This window comes from Eptesicus fuscus, chromosome 15 (assembly GCF_027574615.1).
Source record: "Eptesicus fuscus isolate TK198812 chromosome 15, DD_ASM_mEF_20220401, whole genome shotgun sequence".
Classification (NCBI taxonomy): domain Eukaryota; kingdom Metazoa; phylum Chordata; class Mammalia; order Chiroptera; family Vespertilionidae; genus Eptesicus; species Eptesicus fuscus.
This window is the reverse complement of record NC_072487.1, coordinates 51,572,124-51,595,807: the sequence shown is the minus strand read 5'-3', so window position 1 is coordinate 51,595,807 and position 23,684 is coordinate 51,572,124. Positions and strand designations below refer to the sequence as shown.

General features: G+C 43.0%; 1 protein-coding gene across 3 annotated transcripts; it reads left to right on the top strand.

Moving 5' to 3' along the window:
• The first annotated feature begins 357 nt into the window (after positions 1-357).
• Positions 358-23,636, top strand: ZBTB5 (zinc finger and BTB domain containing 5). Of its 3 annotated transcripts, none has more exons than XM_028146043.2 (2): positions 358-366; positions 19,295-23,636. In XM_028146043.2, exon 2 carries the CDS (start codon positions 19,299-19,301, stop codon positions 21,327-21,329), a length of 2,031 nt encoding a protein of 676 aa, XP_028001844.1. In that variant the 5' UTR covers positions 358-366; positions 19,295-19,298; the 3' UTR covers positions 21,330-23,636. The 3 variants fall into 3 exon arrangements, with proteins under 3 accessions (XP_028001844.1, XP_008140118.1, XP_054582727.1); XM_008141896.3 differs by lacking the exon at positions 358-366 and adding an exon at positions 447-558; XM_054726752.1 differs by lacking the exon at positions 358-366 and adding an exon at positions 447-734.
• Positions 23,637-23,684: the final 48 nt, after the last annotated feature.

Below are 23,684 nucleotides of genomic sequence, written 5' to 3'. Positions count from 1 at the left end.
TTGATTGGTTGCGACACACACACTTTAGCTTTTCTATAGCCAAACCTAAAGCCGCTTAGTGATGAGTCCCGCCTTAAAGGCGTTTGATATCAGTTTTACGTGTTGTAAGGAAAGCGGTGATTGGTCACAGCGCTCGCGGATTCGGTCGGTAGTAAACACAGCGAGACTCCTGGGGCCAGGGATTGGCCAGTGTTCCGGAGCCTAGGAAATTCTTCCGGATTCCGCGTGTTGGTTGGTTGCTCTCCTGCCCCGCCCCCGCCCCTCTCTTGCTGATTGGTTACAGTCCGGCAGGGGAGGAGGAGAAGTAGGCGATATCGCATCGCGTCACTTCCGTTTACTGTCGGCCGCCGCCGCGGTGTTCTCAGAGTAAGGTGGCCAACGGGCTGTAGGAGCTGGGGAACGGGAGGCGGGGTGGGCGGGGAGGGTGGGCGGAAGCGGTAGGAAATCCCATCACGGAGACGCCAGCCTGGACGTTCCCGCCTCCTCCGACACTGTGGAGTCGGGTCGGAGAAGGGTCATTGCTTTCTCCAGCGAGGCGGGGGGCGGAGCCCGGCTCAGGTGAGGAGACCCTGTCAGTGCGAGTGGTGGTAGCGTGCGCGGGCGCGCTCAGGTGGAGACGGTTGAGCACCAGGGGCGCTGGGCTGGCGGCCTAAGCTGGGTCGCGACAAGGCTTCTGGGGAGAGCGCAGACGCGTCCGGATGCCCCCCGCCTACCCTGCCTGTCTTTCTGAGGAGGTATTGTTACCCTTCCTAGCGGAGGGGTCGGGAGGATGGGAGGCGGGTTCTGCGCAGGCGTCCCCGTGTCCTGACGCCAGGCTGTCTGTCTGCGGGATTGGGCGGAGGCTCTTGCTCCCTCGGATCCGCGGGCGAAGAGGTTGGGTACCGGGTTGGGGTGGGATAGGTCTCCGGACCGACAGCCTGGGATCTGCCGCCCTCATCCTGGGTCTCCTTGAGCGACAGTGTTTCGTATCACCACCGCGAGGCCAGAGCGGTCTGGAATCGGGAACTGGCGGCTGACCCCGGAGGGGTGGAGCCAGTGTTTTGGAATGGCCCAAGTTGTTACCCGAGGACTCAAGTGCTTATAGGCGTTTATTGAATGCCCACTACTTCCAGGCTTTGTAAGAACAGCCGTTCCACCTTCTCCCCTTGCAGATTTGCACGTAAATACATAAGACAGGGAATTAAGGGGGAATTGAAGATCAGGTGTTTTTTTTCCGTCCAAAAAAAAGTCATTTGTTAGTAAGTCAGTCTGCATTCGGTCATAGTGGAAGGTACTGTAGAAACGAACTTCTGAAAGGAACACAAATTCTAATTAGGAGGAAAATTTCTAGGTAAAGGCAAAGAAAAGTCTTGATTACTAAGTAGTATGCTCAAGTTCTGGCTAATTTGAATGAGTAGAGAAGTAAGAAATCCTTCACATTCAAGAATTAAACAAAAATATTTCCAAAATAGATTTACAGTTCTGAGTAACGCGAAATAGAGGTGTGTTGTTTTTTTTCCCTTCTGTATTTATTAATTAGAGGCCTGGTGCACGAATAGGCGCTCAGGTGGGGCCCCTAGGCCTGGCCCCCTGGGGTGTCTTGCCCACCCAGTCCTAATTGGGGGGGGGGGGGCGAGCGCGCTGACCACCAGGGGGCAGCTCCTGCGTTGAGCACCCTGGTGGTCAGTGCACGTCATAGCTACCAGCCAGTTGTCCCCTCCTCAGGTCTTAACGGTGGCTTAGGCTTTTATATACATAGATACTGTATTATTTTTCTATACTAACAATTGTAAACCTACGTTTGCCCCAACCTGTACTTTTCAGTTGTAGTAAATAGAAGATGTTACACACATTGGGATCTTCCTTTAGAGGTTGAAGAGAATGCTGTGCCTTCCTCATCATTGATGATTTGTTACCTTTTGGATGGACTTTTGTGCCTTAAATAATTTTAAAAAGGTAGCTTGGGTGCTTCTATTTTATGGAGAACTTGCTTTTCTTATGCTGAAGTTGTAGGATTTCTGTGGTGAGGGTGGTTGGCCAGAAGCTAAAATTGTAGGAGTAGGGGGAAGAGATCAGATGGGGAGGGAAGAAAAAGAATTTCAGATAAAAGTCCCTAACCCAAGCGAAGGCCCCTATTATTGCTTTAACCCCCTCTGGAAATGCCAGCAAACTTGGGAAGACTGGCCTGGCCACTGCAGCCAGCCTGATGAGCTGCCAGGTAATACTCATTGGTTGAAGACTTGTTCTGGGCCCTTGGGTTTTACATAGTACATGAGCCAGGACTTACTAAAAAGTTCTGTAATCAACTTGTTTCCTGGTCTGCCTTTTTTTCTCCTAAAAGTTGTGTCAAAACATACTGTAGTTATTTTCTGGTTCATTGAGGTGCCTCTAGAAAAATTCTGAAAGTGGTAAAATTTGAAAGGAAATCATCTTCCAATGGAGTGTTTTCCTAAATTTATGGGTCAGCGCTCTCAAAAGAAGCTTTGTTGAAAGACTATCATGAGAAGTTGAAGTACTTTTTAAAAATCACTTGGATACAAAATGCATGTAAATGTTTTAGTATTTAAGTACTTAGCATGAATTTTATTGAGTTCTTTAGTGTGGGTAGGATTTAATATCTGTGTACAGTCAGATATGGCAAAGCTTGCTATAGTACAGAATCTTCATTCTGCCTCAACTTCTTGGAAGGGAAGAGGAAAAAAAAGTAAATTTATTGTAAACAAATACTTTCTGTCAATTTTAAGCATATGATTTTTACTGTACTTAACATTTCTCAAATATGTATGTTGTCTAGGAGAGCCAGTTTTAGTGTAGCAGGTGGGATGGAATGTAACACTACACTGCAACTTTTGTCTAAGTATGCAGTGAACTTCTCATGCTAAAAGACCAGCTGTTTCTGAGTGAACTATTGCTCTTTACAGTTGTTTTCATCATTTTTATCACTGAATAGTGGCTTTTAATCTCAAGACTAATTTGAAGGGGGGATGACACATAATTTTGCTAAAAGTTTTGATTTATCTTTCTGACAGTTCAGATTAGGAATTGTGTTGGAGCACTAACTTGATTGTAATTATAACCAATTAATTTTCCAAATTTGTACTCTGAAGAAAGTTTGTTATTGAAGGAATCCTAATGGAAGTGGTACTTTTGTCTTATATAAATGGAAATGAACAAAGTGTTTTGTTTCTTTTACTAACTTAAAGGATGTTTGAGTGGAGTCTGCTTTTAGAAATTAGACTCTCTATTCTGTTACTTTATGTACTTGATAACAAGTTTACAAATGCTTTATTTCCAACTTCTTAAATTTAATATGATTAGGGTGAATTGCTCCCCCTTTTCTTCTGAACATGATATTGTTAATTGGTATAATTGATTTTTCACTACATCTTAATTAGTTGATTATAATTTAAAATCCATTCAACAGTCTTCCTCTAAAAATGCGAGACCTTCAGTTCCTTAGTCCTTCTGTTTTAGTCTCTACAGCAGAGAGGATTTGAGGAAGGATAGGGAGAAGAAAACCCACTGTTTTGGGGTTCAGTTGTGAGAGGAACACACAGATAGTGCAAAAATCTAAACACATTTAATAACATACAATGTAGTCTTTATTTTGAGTGGAACGTCAAAAGCAACTTAGCAGGTAAAGTATCAGTCACTTGCTAAATGCTGTTGATTTGATAAATGATTCAGAAGTTAAGGAATATACTACTTTGAAAGTAAACCAGGTATGAAAATGAATTAAATCTATTTTTTATTTTTTCTTCTGGAAAGGTATCATCAATAATAGTGTCGTTAAAGCTTTGGCCTGACTCTTTTCTTGATAGTGTCGTTCATTAAGAATATACTTCTTGCCTGGCCAGTGTGACCAGAGGTCATGGTTCGATTCTGGGTAAGGGCCCATGCCTGGGTTTCAGACTCTATTCCCAGAGTGGGGTGTGTAGGAAGCAGCTGATCAATGATTCTCTCTCATTTGATGTTTCTATCTCTTTTCCTCTCTCTTCCTCTCTGAAATAAATAAAAGTATATTTTAAAAAAAAAGAATATGCTTCTTGATCTATCAGGGATAAAAGGCAGTGAAGGAATGCTCTTTTTTTAAATTGCTGAGAAGTTTGGGGGTGTGTGTGGGGTAACTAAGGGATGGCAGGCAACATTTTATAAGTAATAGAGGGAAAATACATTTAGACTTTTTAAACAGATGTTAAAATAGATATAGCTTCAGATTTTTAAGTAGCTAAAAGAAGCCATTTATGGGTTTTTTAAAATACCTTTATGAAGTTTGTATGATCTTTAGAGCTTTAATTGGCTACAGATGTTCTTTTATTCTAGATAATCAGCTAGCTGATTATTCTTTTTAAATTTTAGGAAAATGTAGTACCCAAGAAAGGAAAATTTCTAAGCCAGTTACAGTGTGATTGTAAAATTCTAAACAGGATAAAGCAGTGAAATTTGTCATAAATTACTTTAAGTTTAAATGTATTGTTTTCAGTCGGTCATGTATGTAACTTGCTGTCTTGGGCATGCCCATCTTTCAGACAGTACTCTCTGCTGGTGGGCCACCACCCTGACAGACCACCTTCCTGACAGGGTTTGGGCAGGCCAAGGTTTCCCCCATATGACAGGTGAGCCTATTACCAGGAATATATTTTGTTCCCCTCCCCTTCTCCCCAAAGCTCTGATCCCTGATTATTGTTCTGTACCAGACTCTTGGAAGGCAGCATTGGGGAGGAGGCAGTGGGAGGAGAAAGCATAGCTCATCCTGCATTCTCCTCATCTTCCCAAACTAGGGTCTGTTGACCATGGTGAAGGCTTGGCAATGTGATCGGTGGTGGTGGCATGTGGCATTGGTATCAAGGGAAGATTTGAGTAAGAGAAGAGGAGAAGAAAAGACCCTCCTGCCACCTCTTCCACAACCCTTGCTCTAATTTTCAATCCCTTAGCTGTTATTTTACACACCTGTCTTTTCACTCTAAAACAGCCCTCCCCAATTCTTGACCTTGACCCTGCTTTTCAGCTTCATCCCCTTACTCTCTCGATCCTCATAATCCTTATTCTTAGCCTTTGCTCACACTCGTAACTACATACTGTTCTCTCCTGAGTATTCTGTCATCATCCACCTGGCACATGTCTTACTGGGGGCTTGCTCCCATTACAGCAAAGTGAAGTTTTATAGTTGAACCTGGGTTCATAACTCTCCTTCACTTACTGTACTAGTTGGATGATGTTGGTCCTAGTCATGGGGATGACATCACTGCTTGACAATCATCCATAAGAAATAAAAGATGTAAAGTACCTACAGAACCTGGCTCTTAGTAGGCATTTAACTCTTTCATCCTATCCATCTAACCCACTACCACCCAACTTATTTTGTAGACTGTCCAATTGGGATTTGTCTGATGTTTTCTCATGATTAGAGTGGGGTTATGGAGTTTTGTGGGGAAGACCACAGGGAGAAAGTGCCATTTTCATCACATCAACACATGACACCTATAACATGCATACTGTGAACATGACTTCTGACCATTGATGTTGTCCTTGATCACTTGCCTGAGGTAGTGTTTGTCAGATTTCTTCATTGTAAAGTTACTCTTTTCCCCTCCCTTTCTGTATTGCATTCTGGAAGGAAGTCACTATTGCTCATCCCACGCTTAAAAATGGGGAGTGGGGCCGAAACCGGTTTGGCTCAGTGGATAGAACGTCGGCCTGCGGACTCAAGGGTCCCAGGTTCAATTCCGGTCAAGGGCATGTACCTTGGTTGCAGGGCACATCCCCAGTAGGGGGTGTGCAAGAGGCAGCTGATCAATGTTTCTCTCTCATCGATGTTTCTAACTCTCTATCCCTCTCTCTTCCTCTCTGTAAAAAACCAATAAAATATATTTTTAAAAAAAATGGGGAGTGGGGAGAATGCTCCATCTCATTGAGGGCAGAGTAGCTACATAAATTACTTGGAATTCTGCATAGGAGATTTGTCTCTTCTCTCCCATTTATTTATCTAATCAACGGTTTATATCAGGATGGACCTATGGATATTTATTTTACACTTTGGGTTATAATAAAATGCTATTTTATCTATCTTTTTGCTCAGACTGTTCCAGCTTTGGCCTTGAGAGTGCTTTCTCCTGTTGGGCCCTATGTCACTTTCACATATTCCCATTATTTTATTTGTTTGTTTCTTTTAAGCACTTCCTGACTTTCTGGCACTACAAGATTCTGCAGGCATATCTTGTATATTTCCTGCCTCAGTCCTAGAATCAGACATTTCTCCAGGGAGCCCTGGTTCCTTTTATTAGCGAATGGTATTTGAAACCAACATCTGTGCACTGGGAATGCTCAGAGTGGCATTGTTTTATATTTTTTGCAAATCTCTTTAATGTCTAGTTTAATGGAAGGACAATTTAGTTGCAATGTAGAATCTGAAACTATATCAATGAACTTTTCATATTGTTACATTAAAATGCATTAATTTATATCTTGCACTTTGAATGTATATCTTTTTTACCCATACCTTATTTTGTAACATAACATCATGGCTACAACATTAGTCATTTGGAAAACGTTGATTCACTGAGTTATGCAGATCTTTCAAATGTTGACACATTTATTATATAATACTAGTAGCCCGTTTGCACGAAGATTCGTGCAATAGACCTTCATTCACCTGGCTGCCTGCACCGGGGACCCAGGCCTTGGCTGTGGCCACCGCCTTCTGCCTTCTTTCAGGGTCGGGGCTTGGCCCCGGGCGGTGGCCTTGGGCTCGGCCGCACCCAGCGTCCCTGTGACCGATCGCAGGAGCCGACCCCCAGTGGTTTCCTGCGATCGGCCGCAGGCTCCCCGCTGGTGCCCAAGGCCGGGAAAGCCTCGGGCGGCTTTCCCGGCCTTGGGCTCAGCCGCACCCAGCGTCCCTGCAACTTTTTCTTGGTGGGCGTAGCGAAGGTGCGGTCAATTTGCATATTTGTCTATTATAAGGTAAGATTTTTTAAAATCACATTTCATTAATATCTCTAATGATTTGAAGGATTTAAACATTGGGAAGCAGTCAAGCTCACGGTGACAGACACATTTTCCAGAATTCTAAATTTTCACCTGAAAGCTCAGATTTTATCATAGGCAAGAAATACTGTTAGGTGTTTTCCTTGAAATGACAAGCTCATTTTCTTCATTTCCAAGAAAATGTCTGACAAATACTCAAGTCTGAATAACCATAGTTTGTCACTCATTCTTCCAAGTAAAAATGGTGTTCCATGAAAAAAGCAATGAGTGCTGTTTGTGATTCAAAAATTGCACAAGTTATTTTCCTTGAGACAACATCTTATTTCAGTGTGCAGCACAATGACTTCAAGTGTACTTCCTGTTTCATCTCACATAATATCAAAAAGGCACGAATGTATTCAAGAATCACGACTAAATAACAATAGTGAAGACAAAGTGAGATTAAATCCCCTGTAGAGTCAGCATTCTTGTAGTAGTGGCTGTGTGGGGATTGTTCTTACTGCCTAGTTCAAGCTCAGGTGTCCAGCCTTCTCATCAATTCTGTGAACAAACGAATGACCTTTCAGCAAGTTGCTTTTTAGTTAAGTTAGCTAAATCACTTTCTGTTGCTACAAACAAGAACCTTGACTGACACGGTGCTTAAACTTTAAAATGCTTTTTACAAAAGTTATCTGAAAAGTGATAGTCTTTAGTTCAAAATTATATGCTAATTTGCTGTAATTATTAACATCAGTTGTGAGCGTTCACTATCCAATACCTACCTTCCTACCCTTACCTATTTTCCAGCCAGAATGGATACATAGCTTCTCCCACCTCAAACCTCTCCCTACCTTTACCTCTGTCTAGAATATATTTTATATCTCATTTTATCCTAATCCAAAACAATACCCACCTCTGTTGCCAAATCCACCATAACACTTTAAATAACCTTTGCTTTCTTTGAGCCATCATGTACACTTTATCCCTTATTTGGCACTTAATGGTTATTTGCGTATGACTTGTTTCTACTAAGCATCTGTGACAGGACTATGCCATATAAATCTCTGTTCCACAGCACTTTAAAACTTAGGATGAATGAGTTTGTATACCAAATACACAGCACGTTCCAGGGCTGTTGAAATCTCTAGGGCTCCAAGTTGCTGGGCCTCTTCTCTTCTAGTGGGTCAGCTGTCTCTTTTTGCAGCTGTTAACCTGCAGCCAGCTCTTCCTCATATTCTAGATTTGCTATTGCTCATCTTCAATCAAGAAACTAGAAAAACTTGAATTTTGTTTGTTTAAAACAAAGAGGGCTTGGGAGACTTTCCTATGAGGAAATCTTTCATACATAGGTTTTGATAGTTATTTTGGATATTCTGAGACTTTTTCTTGTTTTTGGAGAGTTGGGGCTCTTAGAAAAATGACTATTGAGTAATATGGTGTTATATTTCATTAACATACAGTTGAAATTTATCCAACAAATAATTTATTAAGGCACTGAGTTATGAAATTCTAGGTCAGCTAATCCACAGGAATGTTGAACTGGAAAACAAGGTGGCAAATTGGGGAGAGTTGGAGTGTAGAGCGAGACAGTAAGGGCTTCTGGCATTGGCTTGACTTCCCCAGTGGTGCTCACCTTTACTCACTGATGGATTCTCTTCAGAGAGGAAGGGAGAGAGAGATAGAATCATCAATGATGAAAGAGAATCATTAATCGGCTGCCTCCTGCACACCCCCCCTCCCCCCCCCCCCCCCCCCTGGGGATCGAGCCTGCAACTCGGCCATGTGCCCCGACTGGGAATCAAAACGTTACCTCTTGGTTTATAGGTCGATGCTCAACCACTGAGCCACGCCAGCCAGGCCCAGATTCCCTTTTTAATAGACTTAATCTGTCAGTTTCTGACTGAGCAGAACCAGAGAGATTATGAAATTAGGCTGACAGATCTGGTATCTGGGGCTAACCGTGGGCATCTGTATGCCTATCTAGTCCCAGCCTTTCCTAATTTCCACTTAGTCAAATCCGAACAATGGATGAATGTTCTAGGACTCTAAGACTTGGAGCGCTGTCAAAAGTCCTAGCCTGCTTGACTGGGACTTGCCTGGTTTTGTTGTCTTACGTTTGTCCTTATCTATATCATCTTTACAAGTGGAGGAAAAGTTGTTATTTTTTCTGCTAGGATTTTATTTAGATTAGGGATATTGAATGTTAAGAGTTTCTTAAAATGTTAAGATGCTTCCCTGTCGGTAGCAACTTTGCAGGTCCTGCCGGGCAGACAGGCAGTAAATCACTTGCTGTGGTGGTAGATGATGTTTGAGTATGGGTGTATTTTTCTTTATGAACTAAGTATATTATTGAAAAGCATGTGGGTAGGTCAGTATATAAATCAAATAGTTAAAATGTACTATTAACTGGCTTGTTCTCCTAGAACACAAATGAGCTTTTTTAAAAAATTAGTCTAAGTAAAGCATTATTAGGAAAGTAAATCCATTGAGAAAACAGTCAATTCTTGATTATCCATGATAATATAATGAGCAGTGGTATAAATATATTTTCTTAATTATATTTAGTTTGGAAATTGCTAAAAATAGCAATTTTAGCAGATAACAAATATTGTACTAGTAAATATTGTGGTGTATATTTGCTTTGGGTCAGACACAGTTACAAATTGATAGTTGCTGTTTCTCCTCCAGCTATATAGACTCATAGAGTCACATTTTGAAATCATTAAAGAGACCTGAAACTTTTTAATTTGATTTGAAGGCTTCAGACAGGCATCTTTAGGTAAAACACTTAACTTTTCAGCATGAGCTCTTTTATAGCTTTTAGGCTGGACCTCTGAGTTTGCTAGAGTTGCTTTGAGAGGTTTTTTTTAATCTAGATTTATAGTTACTTTCCATCAGAACAGACTAACAAATTTTGTGTCTCCCTGTAGGAATCCCTTTCCACGTCCCGCGTGGTCCAGGGTTCCGGTTCAGGGTTCGAGTTCTGGAGAATGGCCGCACACAAATGAAAGGAGACTGAAGAAATTCAATTTGGCGAAATGGGGGGCCAGGCGGTAGTCCACCTCTAGTGGGAGAACTACTGACTGCTCTGGCTCTGCCATCCCTTTTATTGAGGCTTTGGGGAAAACATCTTAGTCAAGATAAACAGAAATATACATGTAGCCCTTAGGCAGGAAATAACAAAAACTTAATGGGACAAACCAAGGTGGAGGCTGCTTCAGCTAACAATATACGAAAGGGTGAGTGGTTAGAGCAATTAAGGTTGTTGACCGGCCTTCCTGGCTTCCTGTCAACATCTCTCTTTTAGTGAAACTGATTTGTTTCCGGCATCTCCCCAACTGAATTTTTAAAATAACTCTTCTAGATATAAAAGGTTTCAAGATAGCTAGCTGTGTTACTTAGGTTTTTCTGAGATTGTGCTTCGAGCCTCACAGTGTGACAGAGATCCAACATAAACCAGGTTAAGGTAAAAGGGGGAATTCATTGACTTGTGAAATAGGAAGTCCTAGGGTGATGCTAACTACAGTCGTGGCTGGATGCCAGCATGTTGATGACGTCAGGACATTGTCTTTGACACTGCTTTGGCCACCATCAGACTTACATCTCCCTCATAGATTGTGATCTGGGTGAAGATAGTACCAGCAGAAGTCTTGAGGGCAAACTCTAATTGGCATGGCTTGGGTCCTATACCCATTTCTGAAACAATCTCTGTAATCAAGGCCTTTCTGGATCATCTGTCCATCTGTGGAACTCAGAAATTTGGAGCAATCTGATCTGTTAGAACTACATGGACTAAGAATGGGTGAAAAGTGATATTTCCCCAAAGGTTTAGTAGACAAAAAAATGTGTTCCTTGGAGATAGTATTTGAATGTTGCTTTGTGGAAAGATGTTAAGTTCACATTGTTGCAGTTATTTGTTGCTGTGTAACAAACCACATTAAAACTTAATAGTTTAAAACAACAAAACCATTTTATTATTCTCTAACAGTTGTAGAGGTTGACTGGACGTGGCTAGATGATTCTCTCTTGGGATCTGTCATGTGGTTGTTGTCAGATTGTGACTGGGGCTGAAGTCATCTTGAAGGCAAACCTCATGCCTGGTGTTGGCTGTCAGCTAGACTTCAGCTGGGCTTACTTGTGGCATGATGTTTGGGTTCCAAGAGAGAGCCAAAAAGACCTGTGTTACCTTTTATGATCTAGCTCACAAGTCATATAGTGTAACTTTTAAAAAAATTTACGCATATATTTTTCTTATTGATTTCAGAGAGAGAAACATCGATGATGAAAATCATTGATTGGCCGCCTCCTGCACACACCCCACTGGGGATTGAACCCACAACCCGGGCATGTGCCCTGACTGGGAATCAAACTGGGACCTTCTAGTTCATAGGTCAACGCTCAACCATTGAGCCACACCCGGTTGGGCTACATAGTGTAACTTTTGTCATAGTCTTAGACTTGTCTGTTTCAAGGGGAGTGAACATAGATCCCATCTCTTGTGAGAGGAGTGTAAATATCACATTGTAAGACAGCATGCAGGATGGGAGATCTTAATGTGGCCTGCCATCTTAGAAAATACAATCTGCTATACACATTGCCTTATTTCCTGTGACTTATTTTTATACAGAACATGGAATATAAATTAGGCCGTGTTAGTTCTTGGGTTGTCCTTATCACTTTGTTGCCTAATGTATCGTAGTATTACTAAAAAAACCCCAGGCTCTTTTCCCTTCCTGATAGCACTCTGATTTCCTATTTGTGAATTATCTTGACACTCATACCCCTTTTATGTGTAATCTTGTTAGGTGGATAAATCGGCAACCAGCCTTCCACTACATAAGTAAAAAACAGAAAGACCCTTCCCCTTTGTTTTCCCGGCACAATCAGGGGCGGGGGTGGGTCCCTAAGCTCAGTATAGAGGAGCTCTCCCTGGAACTTTGAATCTTGAGCATGTGACGTCCATTCTGAAGGAACTGGTGGAGGCCTTTTATTGCAGAAGCAGTAGCTAAAGGAGACTCTTCCTACTCTACCAGTGTGACTGGATTTTGCTTCCTAACCCTTCCAAGTTCCTTTGACAGCTGTCTGGTTCTTCACCCTCCCAGGTCTTTGTTTTCTCAGATATCTTTTGCTTAAGTAAGCCAGGGTTGCGTTCTGTGGGTTCTAAGTACAAAGCCTTAACTGACAGACCATTATAATAACAACTAGTTTTATTTTATGCCCAAATTAATGAGATTTCTTTAATTATGCCAGAAAGCTCAATTGAAAATTATGTGTGGTATATTATTTTGTTAATGACTTGTTAAAACAGTGTTTACTAATGTTTACTACAGTGGGACCTCTTAATGTAAAGTGGCATTTTAGAATGAAAGAACTGAATTGAGATTCCTCATTGACTTAATAATTTTGGGATAGCACTGGGGGATTGGGAATAAAACATATTAAGTATATATACAAAAATGTCCTTTCCTAACATACAGTAGCATGTTTGTTTATATGGTTGCACTTATTCTTTAGTATAGTGTGAGTAGCAGATACTCTCTGGGCTCTAACCAGATCCCCATGATCCTTTTTATCGGTTCTGTGCACCCGCCGTGCAGCTTCTGTATGCTTTTGCTGCTAATGGCTTGCATCTGTGACTCTTTTGAGGCCTAGGTCTTCCGGTGACCGGCATCACTTTGTGCATGGGCCCAGAGAGCTGGAAGTGCCTGGCAGGTTCTGTTTCCCTGGAGAGGCTCTTAGCTGTTGACTGACTAATGCAGGGCTACAAAAGACCAGTTCCTCTGCCTTGAGGTGGCTTAAACTCATTTATACTCCAGAGCTCTCCTGCTAGACCAGGCTAAGGCTGGAATTCTGCCCCAAATCGAACCCTTGCTTGGCCGCTGCTGTTTCCTCTCATGCTCCCCACCCCCAGTTTCTCCTGTGGGAGCACTTCATTGATAAATCACTTGCACTTGAATCCTTCTCTCATGGTCTGCTTCTGGGAAAACTTACCTAAGATGCTGTAAATCTAAGCCTTTTTCATATTCATGGTCTTTGGAATCACTTTTGGGCATCATAGTAATGCCCTGCTATTTCCAATTCATTCTTGGTATGGCATTTTGGGGTGGCGAAAACATACTTTAAAAATGCTGGTGCATCAGCTGCATTTCTCATTTGGTTTAACTCACGGCTGCACTTTCACCTTAATGAGTTATGCATGTGTTACTGGATATTAAATAGCTTCTCTTAAATGTCTATTAGTGCACTCACAGCAACAGATTGCCCTTCTCTAACTCATCCTTATATTCAGAAATATTGGTCAGTATATACTACATTTAACTGCATTGCCTGACATGTGATAAAGTAACTATTTCTTTGAATATTGGATCATTGGAAGCTTCCTCTCCTAAAATGGTTTAAATAACGTAGGAATTATCTTTTCCATAGCATTTAATAGATATTTCCTATAAAACTATTTGGTACTGATGCCTTTTCAGGAGAGGGGGAGTAATTCTTTGGTAACTTTTTCTAATTTTGTGTATGTGTGTGGTTATGGTCTGTTCGGCTCTCTTCTTTTTAGGTTTTAAAAACAAATTATGCCAAAAGTATATGTAGTTTGCTAAGTACAGATCACTTAAAGAATCAAAGAGTTCTACAAGATTTGTTAAGAAAACTACCAGGCCCTAGCCCAGTGATGGCGAACCTATGACACGCATGTCAGCACTGACACACGTAGTCATTTCTGATGACACTCGGCCGCTGAGGCGGCCGCATGCCGAGGATGAAACATTTGCTGCTCCTGAGGATGAAACATTTGCCAAATAATGTTTTTTTCCTCAAAGTGACACACTACCCGAGTTATGCTCAGTTTTTTGGCGAAGTTTGACACACCAAGCTCAAGAGGTTGCCCATCACTGCCCTAGCCTCTCTGCTTTCCATTTTCTCTTCCCCAAGGCTTTTAGCTAATTCTTTTTTCCCCACATATGTTTTTATTGAGTTCAGAGAGAGAGAGAGAGAGAGAGAGAGAGAAACATCAATGATGAAAGAGAATCATCGATTGGCTGCCTCCTGCATGCCCCCTACTGGGACTTGAGCTCACAACCCAGGCCTGTGCCCTGACTGAGAATCGAACCAGTGACCTCTTGGTTCATGGGTTGACAACCACTGAGCCACACCGGCTGGATGCAATTCTTTTGATCTTTGTATGCGTATACTAAATTATATACTTAGAGCTTCTTAATTTTTTAGACATCTATTGACTTCCCCTTGGTTAGAGATAAGATTTTTTTTATGAATTTGTTAATTTCTCCTTATAATTCTACTAGTTTTGGTCTATGCATTTCAATGCACACTCCCTGCCTCCATCCTTCCAGTATAGTTAGAATTTTGGTTTGATTAGCAGTTCTCAACGTACAGTCCAAGGACCCATAGGGGCCCCTCACATTTTTTCAAGGGATCTGTGAGGTCAAAACTATTTTCATAATAATACAAAGACTTATTTGCTTTTTTCACACTCATTCTCCCATGAATGTACAGTGTTTTCCAGAGGCCATGTGATATGTAATGTTGCAAAAGCCTGAATGCACAAGAAAATAGGAGAATCCAGATGTCTTCTGTTAATGCAAAAATGTAAAACAGTGCCATTTTTCTCATTATTCTGAGGGGAAAATATATTTTATATAAAAGTGGTTTACCATGTAATTATTATTATTTTAAAGGAAATTAACAAATACATATTTTACAATATTTTCAGTTTTAAATTCCCCAGAGCTTTTAAAATTTTACCCTAGTTTCTTATCATAGGCTGTGGAAGAGGAGTCAAGGTTTAATAAATGCTAGTTGAAGATGTCTGCAGTGCCTGCACACGTGTATTGTAACACTGGATATTCTGGCCTTCTGTTTTGGTTCATTCTTTCACTTCTAGATGGTCACCTATTACCGAGTACAACTATGCATTTCCAAAGTCATCTATACATTATATGCCTGTAGAGGGGCTCTAATTGTCAATGGGATATTGTAGTGGACATTTGTCATTTGCAGCTGCCAAGAATCTTTTGAAGACCCCTTCCTTTACATTGGGTAGCCTTTAAATTGTGAGCCCACTTTCCCAAGGTAGAATCCTGGTTATAGTGCAGATATAAGAGCTAAGGTTCCCTTGGTCATACGTACTTGAGTGGGTTTGGATGCAGATGTGAGCAATATGGAACAATATTGAGCATTTAGAACTACTCTCCAATATGGTAGCCATTTATTTTATTTTATTTTTAAAAATATATTCTTATTGATTTCAGAGAGCAAGGGAGAGAGAGAAACATCAGTGATGAGAGAGAATCATTGATCGGCTGCCTCCTGCACGCCCCACACTGGGGATCGAGCCCGCAACCAGGGTATGTGCCCTTGGCCGGAATCGAACTTGGGACCCTTTAGTCTGCAGACTGATGCTCTCCACCAAGCCAAACCGGCTAGGGCAAGCCATTTACTAGTAAGTTAATTAAAGTTAAATAAAATGAAAAGTTTAGTTCCTCAGTTACACTAGCCACATGTCAAGTGCTCGTAGCCATATATGACTAGCAGACAGCAGAGAAACAATGCTGATGATTTCCATCATTGTAAAACGTTCTACTGGACAGTGCTGGTCTCGAAGGTACAATGTCAACTACTCTTTCTGAGCCGCTAATCCAGAGCAAGCTCCATGCAAAGCTGCAGGTGGTAGAGGTGGCAGTGGCAGTAATGAATTTTCTGGAACAGTTCCACAATGTGGTGGGCACTCTGGGGCATTCGAGTATAGCTCTCCCATCCTCCTGGAGATTTTGTGAGCTTCCCTTCCCAACATTCTATAATCATAAATCTCAGTGGAGTGGACTTTACTGTATTCATTTAAGAACTCTGACTTATACTGAAGTGCTTTCTGACACTCTTGATATTGGAAAGATCAGTTGAGTAATCCAATTAGCCAGTTTTATGGCTAAGATTAGCTTTGATCTGGTGGATTGGATTTCCATTGCTAAATTAAAAGATCATAAATTGATTAAATGATATTGAGATATCGCTAAATGATTAATTGCACACTGTTACTAACTTAGAGAATAGGTGTTTCTCTAGATTTTAATCATCTCTAATATCACCATGTTAGTTTCACAACTTCCAGAGCCCCTTAAGAGAAAGGAAGCCTTGCCCCAACTGGGTGGCTCAGTTAGTTGGAGCGTTGTCCCGTATACCAAAAGGTTGTGGATTTGATTCCCAGTCAGGGAAAATACTAGGTTGCAGGTTCAATCCCAGGTCAGGGTGTACAGGAGGTAACCCATCTATGTCTCCCTCTGAATTCAGTCTCAACCTCTCTCTCTCTTTCTCTCCCTCTCTCTCTCTCACATATCCTCAAGTGAGGATTTAAAAAAGAGAGAGCCAAAACCGGTTTGGCTCAGTGGATAGAGCGTCGGCCTGCGGACTCAAGGGTCCCAGGTTCGATTCCGGTCAAGGGCATGTACCTTAGTTGCGGGCACATCCCCAGTAGGGGGTGTGCAAGAGGCAGCTGATCGATGTTTCTCTCTCATCGATGTTTCTAACTCTCTATCCCTCTCTCTTCCTCTCTGTAAAAGATCAATAATAAAATATAAAAAAAAAATAAAAATAAAAAGAGAGAGAAAAGGAAACCTTAGCCTTTGCACTGCCTTGAAGATGGCCCGACAACAAGGCATAGCAGGACATTCCAGTCATCCCTAAAGTGTTTTGACAACTTGAGTTGATCTCCAGGGCTGTTAGGGCATCTAGCATAGGGCTGATGATCTTTAGGTGAAAGGGGAGGTAAGTGATTGTATGGCTGTTTACCTATCTTCCAGTATTGTTTCAACTTCTGCCTTTGTTGGGGCAGTGCTTTGCTATCTCAGGAGTCTCTTCTCTAAGGTCTCTAGGCTCTGGGAATTTCCTCAAAATGGTGCTTCTGAGACCACAATATCTTTGCTACTTATGCTTTTTCCATAGAAAGTGGGATTGAAGGTTAAGAGGTGGCATTCCAGTGAATGACCTTTTGTGGAAAAGAGTTGTAGTTTCTTCTCAAGGTGACTAACATTTCAAAAAATTAGGAGGCTATTTTTCCTCATATAATCATATTTCTGCTGCTTGTTGAAGAAAACATTGACCAGGATGTCACTATCCTTTTAAATTAGTATGCTAGGTTGAAATGCCAGTTATTTGGTAAGTTAGTCTTTTATACTTCTCCCCCTCCAATCTGGATCTTGTTCATCTCTTGTTTTCCCCCTTCCCCTTTATTTTTTTACTAGAAGCCCGGTGCACGAAATTCGTGCACGGCAGGGGGGTTGTCCCTCAGCCCAGCCTGTACCCTCTCCAATCTGGGACTCCTGGAGGGATGTCCGGTGGGATCGGGCCTAAACGGGCAGTCAGACATCCCTCTCACAATCCAGGACTGCTGGCTCCCAACTGCTTGCCTGCCTGCCTTCCTGATTGCCCCTAACCGCTTCTGCCTGCCAGCCTGATCACCCCCTAACCACTCCGCTGCCAGCCTGGTTGATGCTTAACTGCTCCCCTGCCAGCCTGTTTGCCCCCAACTTCCCTCCTCTGCCAGCCTGGTCACCCCTAACTGCCCTCTCCTGCAGGGTTGATCACCTCCAACTGCCCTCCCTTGCAAGCCTGGTCCCTCTCAACTGCCCTCCCTTGCAGGCCTGGTCCCTCACAACTGCCCTCCCTTGCAGGCTGGGTGCCTCCCAACTGCCCTCTCCTGCTGGCCATCTTGTAGTGGCCATCTTGTGTCCACATGGGGGCAGGATCTTTGACCACATGGGGGCAGCTATATTGTGTGTTGCAGTGATGATCAATCTGCATATTACTCTTTTATTAGATAGGATTGTGGTATAATTTATTGATCTATATTGAAGCATAATGTACATACCATAAAATTCCTTGTTTTAAGTGTATAATTCAAATATTTTTAGGAAATTATGAGTTGTACAATAATCACCACAATCTAATTTTATTTTTTAATATATTTTTATTGTTTTCAGATAGGAAAGGAGAGGGGGAGAGAGAGAGAAACATCAGTGATGAGAGAGAATCACTGATTGACTGCCTCCTGCACACCCCCTACTGGGGATCAAGCCCACAACCCAGGCATATGCCCTTGAATGGAATTGAACCTGGGACCCTTCAGCCCACAAGCCGAGGCTCTATCCACTGAGCCAAACCAGCTGGGATACCACAATCTGATTTTAGAACATTTCCATCATCCCCCCAAAATTCCCTCTTCCCATTTACAGTCCTACCATGATCCTATCCCCAGCCCCCAATAACTCTGTTTCTATAGATTTACCTTTCTTGTGCCACAGGCACAGAGCTTCCATTGGATTATTTTTTATTGAATAGATTTCCATCCGGTCCTCCTGTCTGAGTATCACCTCCATTCCACTTCCCCTGGCACCTCGGCAATCAGTTCCTGAGCCTTTGGGTGGGTGGGGATCTTATATATAAGTCAGGGTGTTTTATCCACTGCCAATTTAGGATTTTAGCTTTCTGGGTATGCTAAGTCAGTTAGCAATCATTCATTTACCTGTTCACCAGCTTCCAAAATGCTATTGATATTTATTTCCAATTCTTTTTTTCCTTCTGGGTTTATACCTTTAAAATAACAAAACGACCCTGGCTGGTGTGGGTCAGTGGTAAAGCATCTTGGGTTTGATTCCTGGTTGTGTGGGAGGCAACCTATTGATGTGTCTCTTTCACATTGATCTCCCCCTCTTCCCCGCCCCGAGCATCTTCCTCTCCCTTCCACTCTCTCTAAAAATGAATGGAAAAAAATATCCTCAGGTGAGGATTAAATAAAACAAAACAAACAAAAAAAAACTTTAGTATATTTTAATGAGGTCTCAGGAATGAGTGTGTCGGGGGCGGGAGAGTAGAGTTAAGCATATGTGTGCAATCTACTATCTATAACTAGAAGTCTTCCCCACTAATATTGATTTACCCCTTTCACTTAAGTTACTGAAAGACTCTGGAATTTATTCATTGTCCTTAGGGAATGCAGAACTTGAATTAACTTCTGTGGGGTAGATATTCTATTATTCACAAGTTGGCCTTTTCTAACATAGGCCCTAAGTGTTAAATGTTAAAAGTGGGTCATATGAAGAGTAAAGGGAGCCTGTAAGCAGCCATAGCTGATCCCACATGTGTGCATGCTTCCAGAGCTGTATCTGAATCAGCATTTGCCCCTTGTTTGACGAGTTTTTAGTCTGTGCCCATTATAAAAAACATCACAAGGTTTTAAAGATCCAAGCTTGGCTGTCCATGCCTCTCTTTTTCATCACACCCTCTGTGCTCTGGCTTTGTCTTAAGCTTTTCTAAGTCTTAACACTTTGTTTTCCCATAGGACCATGGATTTTCCTGGACACTTTGAACAGATCTTCCAGCAACTGAACTACCAAAGACTTCACGGCCAGCTCTGTGATTGTGTCATTGTAGTAGGGAATAGGCATTTTAAAGCCCACCGCTCTGTACTGGCAGCCTGCAGCACGCATTTCCGAGCCCTGTTCTCAGTGGCAGAGGGAGATCAGACCATGAACATGATCCAGCTGGATAGCGAGGTAGTGACAGCGGAGGCCTTTGCCGCACTGATTGACATGATGTATACCTCCACCCTCATGTTGGGGGAGAGCAATGTTATGGATGTCTTATTGGCAGCCTCTCACCTGCATTTGAACTCTGTTGTTAAGGCATGTAAACATTACTTAACGACAAGGACACTGCCCATGTCTCCCCCAAGCGAGCGTGTTCAGGAACAGAGCGCCCGCATGCAGCGCTTCTTTATGCTGCAGCAGCTGGGACTAAGCATAGTGAGCTCAGCCCTCAATTCCAACCAGAGTGGCGAGGAGCAGCCAGCCCCCATGAGCTCCTCAATGCGCAATAACCTGGACCAGCGCACGCCCTTCCCCATGAGACGCCTTCATAAGCGGAAGCAGTCTGCAGAGGAAAGGGCCAGGCAGCGCCTTCGACCTGCCATGGATGAGTCTGCCATTTCCAACGTTACGCCAGAGAATGGGTCTTCAGGGGTTCATTCTCGAGAAGAATTCTTCTTGCCAGATTCCCTGAAAATTGTGGATAACCCTAAGGCCGATGGAATGACCGACAACCAGGAAGACAGTGCCATCATGTTCGACCAGTCTTTCGGTGCTCAAGAAGATGCCCAGGTGCCCAGCCAGTCTGACAACAGTGCTGGCAACATGGCACAGTTGTCCATGGCCTCTCGTGCAACTCAGGTTGAGACTAGTTTTGAGCAGGAAGCTGCAACTGAGAAAGGTGGTTTTCAGTGTGAAAATCCTGAGGTTGGCCTTGGTGAGAAGGAGCACATGAGAGTGGTGGTGAAATCTGAGCCCTTGAGCTCTCCTGAGCCTCAGGATGAAGTGAGCGACGTGACCTCCCAAGCAGAAGGCAGCGAATCTGTGGAAGTGGAAGGGGTTGTGGTCAATGCTGAGAAGATAGACCTCAGCCCTGAAAGCAGTGATCGGAGCTTTTCAGATCCCCAGTCTAGCACTGACAGGGTAGGTGACATCCATATTTTAGAAGTCACAAACAACTTAGATCATAAGTCCACTTTTAGCATTTCAAATTTTCTTAACAAGAGCAGAGGAAGTAACTTTAGTGCAAATCAGAACAATGATGATAATATCCCAAACACCACTAGTGACTGCAGGCTGGAGTGTGAGGGCCCTTATTTGTTGAGTCCAGAGACTGGGCCTGTGGGCGGGCCCTCTTCGGCCACTGGCTCTCATGTGGAAAACCCGTTCAGTGAGCCTGCAGACTCTCACTTTGCGAGGCCTATGCAGGAAGCCATGGGCCTGCCCTGTGTGCAGAGTTCCGGCTATCAAGGAGAACAGTTTGGAATGGATTTTTCCAGGTCTGGTTTGGGCCTCCACTCCTCCTTCTCCAGGGTAATGATGGGCTCCTCAAGAGGAAAGGCCAGTAACTTTCCATACTACCGCCGTATCGCTCCCAAAATGCCAATTGTAACTTCTGTCAGGAGCTCACAGATCCCAGAAAACTCTGCCAGCTCCCAGCTAATGATGAATGGGGCCACGTCCTCATTTGAAAATGGGCACCCTTCCCAGCCCGGCCCACCACAGCTGACCAGGGCCTCTGCTGATGTCCTGTCCAAATGCAAGAAGGCCTTATCGGAGCACAACGTCTTGGTTGTAGAGGGCGCTCGCAAGTATGCCTGCAAAATCTGCTGCAAGACTTTTCTGACCTTGACAGATTGTAAGAAGCACATCCGTGTTCACACAGGTGAAAAACCCTATGCCTGCCTGAAGTGCGGCAAGAGGTTCAGTCAGTCCAGCCACCTGTATAAACATTCTAAGACTACCTGCCTGCGCTGGCAGACCAGCAGTCTTCCCAGCACTTTGCTCTAACCCTGACCTCTTGAGATAATGTCGATGTCAGTTGTAGGAAACTAAAATCTCTTGGTTGAGAGCTAATACCCTTGGGTTTGAGGCTTCAGGCTGCCCAATGGCTCTTACCAATTTCAGTGGCTCAGAGGAGAACTAATATGTGTAGCACTAGTGCTGCTGCATTTCTGAGTGAAAGGCACGCTTTCAGAGAGGGACGCAGCCCTCAAACCAAGTTCTTCCTTAGGGTTGAGAAATATAATCAGAAAGTAGTTTCTAATTGATGTTGTTAAACATGGCACATGTAAAAATTAAAAATCGAAGTGCAAAAAAAATTTTTTAGCAATTTTTGTAAAACTCTGTGAAGCATTTAAATTTCCTATACCCTCTGATGGGAATATTATATACCTGAACAGTGATGCAAAACTCACTTATGTGTAACCAGTGGCGACTTTGTGCCCGTCTAAAAGGCCCTTGAGGACGACACACCTGTTGGCCACAAATGCTGTAGAGCCTATTTTGAGGTAGTCCTAGGCCTCAGAAAGTACTGTATTTTTTATTTTTGTCTGACTTGCAGTCACAGACACTGCACTTTGATGGTGCTGACACTGGGTCCAGAGCGAGCATTCTCTGGGCTGTTGGGTGTATATACTTTTGAAAACATCACTGTTGGATAGATGGTTTAACAATTTTTCCTGATTTTAAAAACAAGGTTGTAAATGGAGTATGTACTTGTAGGGAGTGACCAGTAAGGTACTGTTTCTGTGTGTGCTGTTTTAGCAGTATTTTAACCAACTTGTATACATGTTACAGTTCCACGTTTGGAAGTCAGAAAAGAGCTAGTGTTTGTCTTTGTTCTGATGATGTGGAGTCCTGTTCTGTGGGATCTTTCACGGCACATTTACACTTTGCTCCATCCAGACTTCAGGGCCAGTCCAGCCTGACACACCTTACCCATGACACGCCACACCTGTTCTCCGCTTCGCTTTTTCATTCTCGCCCTCTATGGCTTCGTTCCCAGGGCCTAGATTGCTGTTTTCAGTTATAACCAAAAACCATGGGATTTATTACTGTTATATACTATAGTTTTTTATAGAATGTGAACTTTTGTTGTTGCCCCAGGTCAATACTGCATGTTTGAAATCCAAACTTAGCAGTGTTCACAAATATTTCCCAGACTTTATGAGAGGGTTGGAGAGCCAGAACATAGAAGTCACCAAGTAGCATCTGAGACTGTTAAACATTTGGGTCTTTGGGTCCCACTGCCTCACTTCCCCGACCAGCTTTGTGGTCGCCTCACCCTGTGCGATCAGGGCTGCTGGTGGCACCTGTGTCAGGCTGAGCCCTGGCTTGTGTGCTTCCAGGGAAACCGCACACGTTAGTGTCTCTCTGTAGAGCTCATGAAGTTAGTTTAATTCATGTATGGACATGAGTTCATTCTTTATACAGCTTTCTTAGACACCAACCATTGTGTATAATTGAGAGAAATCCTTCAATTTTTGTGTTTAGAAAGCTAAATATGTGTAGCCTGAAACAAAAATCAGCGTGTTTTTTCCTCTTAATCTAGTGTGTGCAGTTACACACCTGTCTGGATAAACTCAGAATGTTCAGAGTTGGGCTTGGCATCTCCTGTGAACAGATTCCCAGGGAGGAAAGGAAGACTATTTCTCTCCTTTCCAGCAGGTGTGGGAAAGAGACCACTGGAGGACACGGGGTCACCTGTGGAATTCAGTGTGTGTGTGGCTAATGGTTAGTTGTGTTCGGACTTGATGCGAGGAGGCTCTACATCCACCCTCTACGTGGTGTGGGGACCAGTGTCTTACGATTAACCTTGGCAGGAAGCATGGACAGGAGACCCTCCCTGGGCCTGGGGAGAACCAGTGACACGGGAAGATCAGTGGCAGCCCTCCTTCCCTTCCTTCTTGAGGTGGTGGTGCCAGAGGCTGCCCCTCACCTCATCTCAGACTTACGTGGACTTGGCCTGGGCCTGTCTCCAGGACAGTGGCTGGAGCCCTACCTTTCCTCTGCTAGGTGGCATCTGGAATTGCATCTACCTCTTGGTCAGTTTCTATGTGAGAAGCAAGCTTGCAGGCCAGTGTCCTCAGACAAGCTGTAGTGCTTATAGGCTAATTCAGAGGTTCCCTGGAAAACCAGTCCCAGGGGTCCTATGATCGTTTCTACCTGAATTAACCTGGATTGATTGGTTAGCCTTAATTATAGCCTGGCATAATAATTTCTGGTGATCAAATCATAAAGTTCTTTCAGGGCACCCATGTCAGTGGTGCTATGCTAGTCAAAATTTGAGATTTTGAAATAAAAGTTTTGTCACATTCATGTCTCTAACTAAATATGTGTTCTTTTTCTGTGCTTAGGTTAAGA

Coding starts and splice junctions, on each gene's coding strand:
- ZBTB5 (XM_028146043.2), top strand. CDS start 19,299: ATGGATTTTCCTGGACACTTTGAACAGATCTTCCAGCAACTGAACTAC.